The sequence below is a fragment of the Natator depressus genome, chromosome 15 (genome assembly GCF_965152275.1).
Source record: "Natator depressus isolate rNatDep1 chromosome 15, rNatDep2.hap1, whole genome shotgun sequence".
Classification (NCBI taxonomy): Eukaryota; Metazoa; Chordata; order Testudines; family Cheloniidae; genus Natator; species Natator depressus.
In genome coordinates, this window is record NC_134248.1 from 14,145,870 (window position 1) to 14,159,801 (window position 13,932).

Consider the following 13,932-nt stretch of genomic DNA (forward strand, 5'->3'; position numbering starts at 1 on the left):
CCCTCTTTACATCACTTAACACTGAGATCTTGAATTTCCTCATCTAGCTGGTCCTGTGCAGGGAATCAAAAGCATTTGAACCTACAGACTTTCCTAATCTGAATTAAGGTGCTAGGACTTCTCTTCTATCCCCCCCAAGTCAATGGTAGTAATATGTACTATGATAGGCCCCTGCCCACCACTCACTAGAACTTTGTCTACATGTTCTGAGAGACTGACCACATATACATATGGCAGGCAAGGCACCAAATGATTTTCATTGTCACCACCTTCCTGGGTATAAATATTTCTAATACCAAGGACTTTCCACCATATGGTAAGAATGACACACACCACTGACACTCCTTTCTATCCAGGAACACCAACCACCACCAAAAAGCCCTTGAAACAAATCAACTTAAGAACAAAAACAGAAGATTATACACCCAGGCACCAGAGAAAAAGGAGACATACCCAAGACTCCACCATAACATTAACTATAACAACTCTGAACAGTTGTGTTATCCATCTGTGCATCCAATCCCTTTTTTGAAGCTTGCTATGTTTTTACCCTCAGTGACATCCTGGAGCAACGAGTTCCACAGCTAATTATATGTTGTGTCAAAACCTTACAAGTTTTGAAGCTGCTGCCTTTCGATATCACTGAATATCCCCAAACTCTGGAGAGCTGATGAAAATAGAAAGAAAAGGCCCCCTATGAACTCATATCCAGACTGAAATAATTGTCTCTGAGCTCCTTGTCTCTCTAATACCCTGGAACCAACACAGCTACAACCCTGCAAATGCACTCAGCATGAACATTCACAGTTACAAATACAATTAAGATACATTAAAATACACTCTGGGGATTAGGCACAGCAGTGAATATAAAGAACAGGCTCAAAACTGCATGAATGTTTTGCCCTCATTTATCCACAGAGAGCCAGCAGATACCGCCCGACCCTCGGGAGGGAGGGAGCGAGCAGACAGACGGGCCCCTACTCAGTACCACCAGCAGCAGGCTTTTAGACACTGTTGGACAGTCTAAGTTTTTGGGTTACGTCTCCAGACTGAAGCTATTCCTGTGGGGTAGAGTGGGGAGAAAGAAGGGCACTCTGCATCAGCAATGTCAGAGCAGATCATCGGAAGGCACCTGGAAAGAGGAGAGGGAGCACTGTGTACCACAAGTTTAATAAAAGGCTACTTTCTACCAATACAGATTCAGATGCTTTTATTAATCCATTCCTGGCAAGATCACCTTAACATTAATGCTTCTGTCAAGGAAATACCAACCACCACCAAGATGAAGAGACATATCTTGGTTCTCCTCAGTTTTCTGCGTGCCACCCTCCCAAGGCCTCTGCAAGTCTCCTCATCCCTTCCTTCATGCCAGAGTCCCACGCTGTCACCCCTCATGCTAGGATCTGTGCTCTCCACCCATCTCCAGATGCCCCCCTCCCCACTTCAGGTCCCTGCTTCCAATCCTCCCAGCCCCCCTGCATTTCCTTGAGGGTTCCGGATTTCCTGCCCACCAGTCACCAAGTCTACCCCTTCCATATCCCTGCTTCCCCTGAAGATCCTCACCACTACCACTTCCCTACTTCCTCCCTCCACCACCTGTACTCCCCAGTCCACCCAACAAGTCAAGCTACTGCCTCTGACCTGTACCTGTACGTAGCAGGGGGCCACAGGAGACATTCCTCTGCCTACAGCACCAGGCAGAGTGGGAGCCTGCTTTTCCTGTAAGTCAGGCTTTTCCAGTGTTCCAAATTTGCACCAGAATAAGGAGATGTGCCCACTGATACCTAGAACCTTCCCTGGAATGTGGTAATTGATGGGAAATAATAGCATTCCAAAGTTATCATGTCACAGAGAAAGATGCCATCAAGTTGAGCGTTAGATCTCACTTCACTCAGCCGAAAACATGCAGTTTAACACACTTACCTGGGTCTAAACATGTAAATTTGCAACACTCCTTTGGGTCTTTGCGATACTGCTGACAACCCTGGGGCCGTTCACACAGGGCTGCTACACACATCTCTGGTTCCCCATTGTGACAGGTACAGCTCAAACAGGGGTCATCCCCTTTTGGGGTGAAATAGTAGCCTTCATCAACAATGTTGTCTTTGATATCAACACAGGTCTGGCCTGGAACAGAACAGAAATGTGTATCAATACCTCACCAGAAGAAATCATATGTGCAGCTCTTTCTGCCAGAGTAACAGGCACCCAACTCAATCTGTTATGTAAAATTGCTTAAAAATAAGCAAAAGCTGGAAATGAAAAGACAAGTACAAACTGGATTGTTTACATTAAAAGAACTGTGAAAAGCAATCCTCAAGGGTCATGGTACTGCCATGGGCTGGCGTGACAAAGCTGAAAGATTCTAGACATACAAGGTTTTTTTATTTTTTTAATAAATGAAGTAATCAAAGTGTGTTTTAGTCAGTCAGTATTAATAGGATGTAGCTGTCAATCTTTTAGACATTTCTTATCTGAGGGTCATTGAAAGAAACAGTAGGGCAAGTGGACTTCTGCTCCTGCCATCTCCTGGGACCCGTAAATGCCACTGTTGGGCCTTTGACTTGGCCTGATTAAGACATCTTTCAGAATCAGTACAACAGAGAGAGGAAACCAGACAGTATTATGACCACCAGCTCTGGCTAAATTCTGACCACCTAGGATGTAAGTGTTCAAATCCTGCTATCATTCCTTCCCTTACGTATTATTTTTCTTCCCCAACTTCTCTCTCTCTCCTGTCTTTCTCTTCCTGCCTTCTGTCTATTAACAGTCTGCTTAGCTGGACAAGGCAACTCCAGCCATTGAAACACTGTGCTTAGAACTAGTGACCAGAAAGGCAAGCTAAAAACAATGCCTTAAAACAGTCAGATGTTAGAAGTTGGGCAGGTCTCAGGAGTAGCAGTCAAGACCATGTGCTGTGCCTGCAATTTCTTAGCAACAGCAGAAAGCACCAGAGACAGAATTTATTTTTCTCCTTCCTTCCTGTTAGAGTTAATCTTACTTTGTTACAAAGGAAGCAGGATTAGACTTCAACAACAGCTCAAGATGATTTAACTTTTCTCCCAAAAAGGGCCACTGATACCATCCATCTTCAATGCCCTCTGAAAAGACTGAAACAGGGGTGTCCCTCTAAAAAGACGACTTTACACAGCTTGAGAGAGGGAATAAGGGTTGCTGTTAGAATGAAAGCCTTACTTTACATTCAAATGCTTTCATCGCTTTTTCTACAACTGGCAACCAATGATGTTAATCCTCCACTTAAACAAGCAACTAATTCAGAGAACTTTTGCGGCTGTTTGAAATTCACTGATGCAGGACAAGAGGCATGAAGGACAAAACAGACGTCTACTCAGAGCTCTGCGTATTTATAAGTTATCTGCACTAACATTTTTATTCGATTATCTGCATTGTATTACAACTTACTCCTTTTGCAGAGGAACGAAGACTTCTCATAGCAGTTTTCAGCATACCAGCTGTGTAAACCGTGGTGCCGAAGGGTGGGTAAATGGAAACACTGAAGCTGGGCACAAAGAACATTTTCATTTTCAGACATAGCCGTACCAAAGATAGGATCCGGAGGCAAGAATACTTCTGAGGAACCTAGGGTGAGAATTTATTATTGGTGTGAGCAGCCTGCAGGTTTAGGAAGCTTTAGACACTCTAGAGAGCTTTTCATTTACTCCATGCACAGCCAACTTCTAGTACAAGGCAACTATCCTTTCATTTTAGCACTGCTCCTTGAGGTGGAAGGGAGTTGGGAGGAACAGGAAGACAAAATTGCTGTATCCCAAGATAAAACATGTTTGTGAAGAGGAAAGGCTGCTGTAGCTACATGTTTAAGATGCCAAATGTCATTTTATATACTCTTGTAATCTTATTCTGAACATGGACAGATCCTGATCCCACTGCAGCTGCTTTGCTCCAGCCCACCCTGCAATGCTGGTTTGGTTATCTGAGGATTCCATTATCATGGAAGAATCCCAAGTGAGAGATCTGACAGCTCTTAAGCTGCCCAGAGTGTAGCTAGGGAAATGGCACTATTGTGGTTTCTTGGCCATGTTTGGGCTGATCCCTCAGTGCTGTAATGGCCCTCTAGAGTCATTGACCAGCATCTTTATTTCTCCCACTCCCCACAACTGTAATGGGCTCCAAGCCAGGCCTGAGGATCTAACCCTATGTTTTTCATGCTAATGTTGTCACAAGGTAATCTCATTTTCCCACATTTGTGTATTTCTTTGGACATGAGGGGCAGTTATGGATTAGTGGATTGAGCACTTGGAGTCAGCATTCCTGAACTATTTCTCAACGCCACTGACTGCAAGAGACATCATGCACACAATTCAAGGTCTTTGTGCCTCACCTACCCTACCTGTACAATGGGGATTACGCTTACCCATCTATACTAATCCCTTTCAAAAACTATGAAAAAATTGCTGTGAGTGCAAACAGTTTAAATATTATACTAATTAGGGCTGTCAATTAATTGCAGTTAACTCACACGATTAACTCCAAATAATTAATCATGATTAATTGCAGTTTTAATCGCACTATTAAACAATAGAATACCAATTGAAATTTATTAAATATTTCGGATGTTTTTCCCCCCCATTTTCATATATATTGTATTCTGTGTTGTACCTGAAATCGAAGTGTATATTATTTTTGATTACATATACTTGCACTGTAAAAATGATAGAAATAGTATTTTTCAATTCACCTGATTGATACAAGTACTATAATGTAATCTGTCGTGAAAGTGCAACTTTAAAATGTAGATTTGTGTGTTACATAACTGCACTCAAAAACAAAACAAAGTCCACTCAGTCCTACTTCTTGTTCAGCCAATCGCTAACACAAACAAGTTTGTTTACATTTACAGAAGATAAGGCTGCCCACTTATTTACAATGTCATCAGAAAGTGAGAACAGGCATTTGCATGGCATTTTTGTAGCCAGTATTGCAAGGTATTTACGTGCCAGATATGCTAAACATTCGTATGCCCCTTCACGCTTCGGCTACCATTCCAGAGGACATGCTTCCATGCTGATGACTCTTGTTAAAAAAAATGCGTTAATTTAATTTTGACTGAACTCCTTGGGGAGAGAACTGTATGTCCTCTGCTCTGTTTTACTCGCATTCTGCCATATATTTCCTGTTATAGCAGTCTCGGATGATGACCCAACACATGTTGTTCATTTTAAGAACACTTTCACTGCAGATTTGACAAAACGCAAAGAAGGTACCAATCTGAGATTTCTAAAGATAGGTCACTACAGCACTTGACCTAAGGTTTAACAATCTGAAGTGCCTTCCAAAAATCTGAGAGGGAAGAGGTGTGCAGCATGCTTTCAGAAGTCTGAAAAGAGCAACACTGATGCGGAAACTTCAGAACCTGAACCACCAAGAAAAAGAAAACCAACCTTCTGCTGGTGGCATCCAACTCAGATAATGAAAATGAACATGTATCAGCCCACACTTTTGGATTTTTATCAAGCAGAACCCGTCATCAGCACGGATGCATATCCCCTGGACTGGTGGTTGAAGCATGAAGGGACACACGAATTTTTAGCACATCTGGCGACGCTGGCTACAACAGTGCCATGCGAACGCACGTTCTCACTTTCAGGTGACATTGTAAACAAGAAGCAGGCAGCATTATCTCCTGCAAACGTAAAAACTTGTTTGTCCGAGCAATTGGCTGAACAAGACGACAGACTGAGGGGACTTGCAGGTGCTAAAATTTTACTTTGTTTTATTTTTGAATGCAGTTTGGTTTTTTTTGTTTTTTATATAATTCTACATTTGTGAAGTTCAACTTTCATGATAAAGAGATTGTGCTACACTACTTGTATTAGGGGAATTGAAAAATACTATTTTTTTTTTTTTACAGTGCAAATACTTGTAATCAAAATATAAAGTGAGCACTGTAAACTTTGTATTCTGTGTTGTAACTGAAATAAATATGCACCGGACCCTCGCTAGAACGCGGGATTTGGGATCCAGGCGCGGTACCGCGTTATAGCGGGGACCGCGTTAAAATGAATTGCAATTAAAGTAATTAAATTTGGGAGCCATGGCCACGACCGCATTATATGTGAATTCACGCTATATAGATGCGCATTCTAGCGAGGGTCCGATGTATTTGAAAAATGTAGAAAATGTCCAAAAATATTTAAATAAATGGTATTCCATTATTAACATTGCAATTAATCACGATTAATTTTTTTTAATCGCTTGACAGCCCTAATACTAATATAAATCACCTTTGTCTGTTAAACTCAGATTTGCTATCAGCACTGCTACATCACTAATCTGTTTATCCCCGGAGAGATTCAGTATAACAAATATAGAACACACTGATTAAATATGATTCATGACAATTCAAACATGAATGTTCCATATTGGCACTTCTCTAATTTATAAATTCTAACAACAAGCGAAAGTGATACAGATAATGTAGCTGGAGATTAGAGGCACCAAGTGTGTGTGTTTTGTAATAGAGTCAACCATTTCAAACTGAGGTGCCTAAAGTTAAGGCATCTAAATTAATATTTAGACAACCAAGCGTAAGTGGCCTGATATTCAAAGTTAAGGGGCACTTGGACCCTTCCATTGACTTCCAGGGTCAGCAGCTGTGAAAAAAAATTAGATCAGTGCATTTGGATTTAGGAGCCCAACATTAGGTACCCAGGCTTGAAAATGTTGGTCTTAATGCCCTGACTCCCATATATCATATGGTTAAATGATAAAATGATCCTCTGATACAACAGCCTGCTGAAGTAGCGTTTGACCTGATGGGAAAGATTTCTTTTATGAAACTCCTAAGAAGGGAGTCCGTCCACCAAACTATACAGAATTGTCATGGAGCAAAATTTTCAAAAATAGCTAAAAGAGGACTTTTGAAAATGGGACTTAGTCTACTTTTAACAGACTCTCTTAAAGCAAGGTTCTATGGCATCAAGAAAACATGAACTGATGCCACCATATGACAAATGAAAAGTCAGAATTGTAACATTAACTATTAAATGGTACACATTATGAAAAAATAAAGTTATAACTGCTCTAAATAGTTTCACCAGCAGATGGTAGTGCAGTCAGCTTCCCAGTAAAGAGCAATGACATTTCCCTTCAAGAGAAAAAGATCTGTATTTTTCCTGAGTGCTATAGGTTAACTGATCATTTATGATACTTTTTGTCCATCGAGAGCCATGAATTTAATATAAAGAGTTTGCAATTTCCCACCCCCCGAAGAAATACTGCAGTGCTGCTCTATTCTTCTAAAGCAACTGTGAAAGTGGCACCTCCTGGCTCAACAGAAGTGCTCTATGAATAGTTCAGATTTGCTCACTTTTGTGGCAAAAATAAGTTTAAGTACCTTGATTCCTGATGGCACTGTAAAGCCAAAGTTACTATGGAACAGTTGAGCTGAATGTTACTTGGGCAGGCTATTCGCCTGGTTTTAAGCTGAACTGTCCTGATTTTGTATGGTTTGTCCCCTGCCCAGTTCTATCATAAAACTAACTGGATGTGGTTTTATAGGGTATCATGCACAGAGGATGCCATTTTGCAGAACACACCACCTTACTTTCAAAGGTGTGACATCGAATGCATGGTCACACCAGAGGAAGCGAGGTGGCAAATTCTGTAAAAAGGCGTCCTCAGTGTAGCATGCCCTTGCATGCACTGTGCAAGGTCATGCTGGCAGGGGGAGGGATAACTGAGGGGACGTTCTGTATACTGGGGATGCGTCAGTGGCTACCCCATTGCTACTACTTCTTGCACATCAACTTAACTGATGACCAAGTGCTGTTTGGTCAAATTCTGCTCTAAGTTACATTTATGTACAATCGGTTCACACACAATGGAGTTACCCAGGTATGAGGGCAGAATTTACCCTGCACATCCTCTATTGCCAAAAGTGATGCCTGAGAAGGAAATAAGACAGATTGACTTTTAGATGACTTTGCAGCACTGCACATCAGAAAGCTTGTTTTTCCCCCCATGTCAAGGCACCAGTCCAGCAGAGCATTTAAGCACGTGCTTAATTCTACACAAACGAGTAGACTCATTGACTTTAATGGAACTACTCATGCTGAAATGCTTTGCTGTACTGGGGCAGTGGACATATTTGATCTGAACATTACTGCAACAAACATCCACGGTAGTTTAAAAAACAGAACCAAAAAGTCCTACATTCACTTTTCAGAGTACAGCTGTTTTTGAAAGTGAATCAGCTTGGCAGTCTTGCACTGGCAGAGCATTTCGTTCAGTTGGATAAACTAAGGGAGACAAACTATTTATAATCTAGACCAGTGCTACTCAAAGTGGTGGTCCGCGGATCGGCTGCCAGTCTACATGCACATTGGGGGAAAAAAAAAGCCGGTCCCCCACACCAGATAGCTTGAGAAGCATTGATCTAGACAACACTGTACATCAGCATTTCAGAAAGTTTTCTTTTACATTTTAAAAAATGTTTTAAGAACATTTACAGCTATTAGAGCTGTAAATTGACCACCTTGCAGAATGAAGCTTTCTGTTTGGGTGTAAATAGTATAATGTAGGTGTAAGCTTCCTCCTACCCATGAGTCAGTGTGCTTTATCTTTGTTCTGGAGAAGGTATAAATGAAATTAATTATATTTCAATCTCCATTTCAAACAAACAATTTGAAAATTAAACCAGAAGAAGAAGAAACAGGTGATAACTCTTCAAAAACTCAGCGAAACTATTTCAACGAACTCTGTATCAGAGGAACCAAATGGTATCTGCCATATGGAAAATTCTGGCCTGTACAAACTAGACCCACTTCAAAATACCAATGTGAAACACTTTTGTCACTCACTCTGGTACAGACACCTATTTCAATACCTACCTATTTGTGATACCTGTTAGCTTCCCACACCTCCATAAAAATTAAGTTGTAGTAACTCCTCCAGTAAAATTAAGTTTATGTAACATTCACTTTGGTGACACTGCAGATTTAAAACTCTGAGATTGCTCAAAGCTTAATTGTGGAATTTCCTGGGCTAATAAGCTATTCAGTTGTTTGCTTCTTTTTGTTAACACCGAGCCTGCTGCAAACAGCTTCTGATTAACATCTGAGCAATAAAAAAGAGGTAGAGATACTTTCACAGGTGTCTGGAGAATTGAGTGGCTCTTCCAAAAATGTGGCCAGATTACAAAACGAGAGATAAGGCGATACCTACGCATTTCAGTGTTTACTCTTTTTACACTGAAACCACAAACTTATCTCATCACAGCTACACCTACTTATTCTACAAAGTGGTTTCCCACAGACTATAATGTTTTTTATGGAGATTCTGTAAATAAGATTAACTGCCAGTACATGGAACTACAAAATTCAGCCAAATTTAGTGCCCATCTTTCTCAAAGAAAACCCCCACATAGGATAGAAATCTTCCATTCTATTATATTTTGCAGTCATTTTGTACCAGGGAATTTCTAAAGCCTAAACTAAAAAGGTAGTTACCATAGACATTCCATCTGATGTTGTGAAGCAGTTCTCCCTTTGAATTACTGCAGCTTCTCTCCCCCTTGGAAGAAACTATCTTTATAGATTACATTCATGCTTGAGGATAGCTGTTTTGAGCGTATGTTTAACTAGCTTTATTTTTAAGCAAGCTGCATGGAAGTCAGAAACTTACCTTTATAAGCCACCTCCCAGTGACCTTCTAGAGAACGATTTCGGTTGGTTATGACATACTGATATCCAACCCAGAACCTAGATAGTTAAAAAAATAGGCATTTTTAAACTATTCCAAAAAGCAAGAGGGGAACAATACTACCATAAAAAGGAGAACAAGTAATACAGAACCTTACTACTAAATTTCCTATTTTTCCACTTTTAAATTGACCTAAATTAAATTAAATTGACCTAAAATACGCATGTTCTTAAAATATCTGTCAAATGCATTTCCTGTCTGATGCTGAATTAGAACCGGAAGTAGCAATAGTAACGAAAAAGAGTAATAGTACCGGTGACAGGACAGCACAGCAGAGACCTGATGAAAGACCATGGATAAAATAATGGTAATTCTATGTTTTGGGGAGTAGTCCTCTCTCAGATAGAACATCCTCCCCTCAAACTAAACTAGAGCAGATGTTCAGAGACTTCTCTCAGAATGGCCCTTTCATTCCTATCTCACGATAGCAACGTTGTCAGTATTACTGGTCTTTTATTGCCAATAAACTGGAACATTCAGTTTAAATGTTTACAGAAAACTAGAACTCTCCCAGTACTCCACTGAAAAACCTCAGCATAATGCACACCGCACTAAAATATTTCATTCTTGCTACAGTTGTTGTTTTCTGTTCAGCGATGCAAAGACATTGAGACTGGAAAAAACATTATTTATTTGACTGCAAGCCATCATATGAAGTTTGCAGTTTATTCATTAATGCTGGTTAAAACAGAAAACTGATGACAATTGGCAGTAGCTTAGCAGTCAAAGCCAACAGTTATTTAATTTAAATCCATTTTTCTCATTAAATTCTAAGCAAACTGAACTACCCAATTTACACAGTGTTAGCAGTTACTTGTTAATTCATGTAGAAATAATTTTCATGTAATATGGAATGGTTATTTTTCCTTCTGACTCACCTACGTTGGTCCTTCCTTCCAAAGGCTTTCTCTTCTAGGTCCCACTCCTGTGCCAGGATGAACCTGAGCTCCTGATCTGTGGTGAAAGTGGCCAGCGATCCATTTACCCTCTGACATGTCTGCACAGCATCCCAGTAGTTCTCCCCATTTAAATATACCCTGTAACAACTGGCTGTGCCCTCATAGTGATGCCATCCTGTTGGGCACTTTCCTAGGAAACATGGAGAATAGAAGGGAAAACCATCCCCCAAAATTAGGATCTTAACTTGAGACAACACATACCTACTAGTTAAATAAGTTAGTATATATTATAAATATTTTCAGAACACTAAATACACACACACACTAAAATCCATCCCACAACTATGAAATGACGTGCATTAAAGAGTATGGTGACATTTCCAGATGAAAAAGTTTCTTGACAAAACTTGTCTTTCTGGGATTTCAAACATGGATTTACTTCTCACCACTTTTCACTTGCACTGTGGTAGCACTCAAAGGCCCTGATCAGGTTATAGGCTCTACCATGCAAGACACCAAACATAAAAGACAAGATCACACACTCCGTCACTGCCCTGAAGATCTTACAGTCTAATTTGAAACAAGCAGCAAGAAGTGTAAAAAAACAGTAGGAAGAAAAAAGTGGGGAGCAGGAGGAAGAGAATGATATGATCATGCAGTTACACAAGTTAGAAACATACACAACCTGATGCTTCCAAAGGTTTTTCCTTCTTTTATTGCAACAATGTTAAGTAAATAGTATCCATGTTCCCCTATTGTCACTAAACACAGCCATTAGTAACCAATTACATTTCTTGTAGACTTCACAGCAGAAGTGAGTCTTTACCAAAGATGTGAAGAAGGTCTTATGGATTAGTTCAGGGAGCGCAATTTATAAGTAAGGTGAAATGCAGAAGAAAGCATGGAAATGTTTGTGGAAGAAATGGACCAATGGGCATTAAAGGCTGGCACTACTGGAGTGGATGAGCATCCAGTGGAGAGACTTAGAGAGAGATAGCACAATCTGAGTTAACAGGAACAAAGATTATCTTAGCTGTTACGTTTGGTACGGGCTGGAAGCAAGGCAACAAATTCTCCAGCAAGAGTTAAATAACGAGTGAGGTTACTGTGTCCTGGCAAGTGCTGCAGAATTAATCTGGTCTCTGTTCATAACCAAAAGGACCTCAAAACTTTCTTTGGAATCACAGTGATCTCTATAATAAAGTAGTGAAATAATACAACTAATTACCATACCCACGTTCTTTCTACATTTGCTAAAACTCAAAGTGGAATATTCATTTTTCACATGCTAGAGAATTATTAAGGCTTTTACAGCTTTAAAGTCCTTTTGTGATCTTCCAACCATGTTTTTAGAATTACTTAATATCCTAAACAAATAAAAACCTGACTAATCTGTAATAGTGCAAATGCTTTGAATGAAATAATAAATACAAGTTGCATGCAATATCTTATGACTGACCCAAATATGAAAATGAAGTAACCAGGATTTGAGGAATCACATTTACGTGGAGTTCATTGAAACAGACATAGGTAGTATAGCATAACTGAATCCATGACCTGATAAATCAGGTTTAAAATCTTCAAATCTCAGTACCCCTCTTCTGCCTGATTTAATTTTAATGAGTGCTTTCAGGGAAGAGAGGAAAAGTTTTATCCAGTGGGTTAACATAGTTACCACTTACTTCTTGAACTACAGCTCTTGAGTCTTTTTATAAAATAGGGTTTCTTTGATTATTGGTCTCTGAAATGTAACTGCAAATAAGTGCTACCACAGTGGTGTGAGCTGTGTAAGAACAGACAGAATGGTCTGCCAACACACTGGATTACATGGCATATTAAGTTATAGCCACCAGAACTACTTCCATACCAACTTGTTATAAAAGAATTAAATAATTTCAAAAGATCAACAATTCACCAAAACTAGTTAAGTCCATCAGTCCATAACAAAATTTTATAAATATATTTAAAAAACCTGTTTGCTTTTCTTTAATCTTAGTGAAATGTTAATTTTAATTTTGGCTTGTGTTAGCTGTCTGCCTCTGTGACACAACTTCTGTTTATAGCAATACTATAAAAAAAATAAAGACCAATCAGAACAATGAAAGAATGGTTGAAAAATTTCACCACCACTTTCAACCCATCCCCTTAACCATTTATTGATGAGATTCCTCATTCTACAGAAAATGCATTCTGTGTAAAGTCACCACCACACGCCTTACGGACTAGTTCTCCTGCTGGGATCTAGATCTTCAACTCTACTTAACTGCTAGCCAGAAATTGCATGAACCCCCCAGAAAGCAGCATTTAAGAAGTTTAACACTAGTCATTTCAGCATAGGATAGGAGAGTTCTCTACTCTAGTCAAAAGGGATTTTATTTTAAATAGCATATTAAACGGCAAAGCAATATTTTTCTGCATCTTGTTTCCAATAAAAGAAAGTCTTAAGCCTTACTTATTTGGATGTTCAGCTCCTATGTATCTGCTTTTAGTTCAGTCTCTGTCACAATAAGAATGCTAGGGATTAAAGACCTAGGCTAAAACCACCATGCAAAAAGTTTTATACAGTATTCCCATTTACCAAGACTGGGTCATTTTCTGACTGGCAAGTACCTCAGCCTAGTTATCATCAAGGTTAAGTAAAGAGCACCTGTGCCAAGGTTGGCATATATTCACGACAGCTGAGCAAGGACAGGTTAAAGTGATCAGCAAATTTAGGTAACTGACTTCTCAGGTTTTTTGTTTTTTTTTTTTTCTTTAGAGGGATAAGAGATGGCAAATTTCCAAATGCTTTATTTCTTAAGAACATTTTTCCTTGAAGGCTAACACTCATACTATCAGACAAACTGCTATTATAGTTCAGAGTTTTCTTAAGTTAATTATTTCCCTAGGAACCCACTGTTGAAAATTTAAAGAATCAAACTTGAATGACTTAGGTCTAATTTTTATCCTGCTATTTTTCTAGAGCAATACTCAAATAAGTAAGGTTTTATTCCCCACTTACAAATGTGAGCACCTGAACTTACCTTTAATGAGCCATTTGGACTACTCATGTTCTTTACTCAAAGCACATGCATAAGTATTTGTAACACCGGGGCATTGTTTTAAAAATAATGCTTCTGTGCTGAAACTAGTCTCTCAAGGGAAATAAGACCAGATTTTCACACCTGCTGAAGGCCCATACTTCTGACAATGCAGCCCAGAAAAATTAAAGCCCATAATTTAACACACACTTTTTTCCCCCCACAAACCCACTATTATGAAGTACTATGCTATATTAATATATTAGCAACAA

At 39.5% G+C, this 13,932-nt stretch overlaps 1 protein-coding gene across 4 annotated transcripts in view; it reads right to left on the bottom strand.

The window, feature by feature from the left end:
• Window positions 1–13,932, bottom strand: part of DGCR2 (DiGeorge syndrome critical region gene 2) — a 64,202-nt gene that overhangs the window by 12,588 nt on the left and 37,682 nt on the right. For 2 of the 4 annotated variants that reach the window (XM_074973238.1, XM_074973236.1), the window contains 4 exons: window positions 10,620–10,837; window positions 9,664–9,740; window positions 3,424–3,600; window positions 1,924–2,127 (listed from right to left, as the gene is read on the bottom strand). In XM_074973238.1, the coding sequence (XP_074829339.1) occupies window positions 1,924–2,127; window positions 3,424–3,600; window positions 9,664–9,740; window positions 10,620–10,837 (676 nt within the window). The remainder of the gene's footprint in view (window positions 1–1,923; window positions 2,128–3,423; window positions 3,601–9,663; window positions 9,741–10,619; window positions 10,838–13,932) is intronic. The other 2 variants (XM_074973239.1, XM_074973237.1) reach the window with 1 other exon arrangement.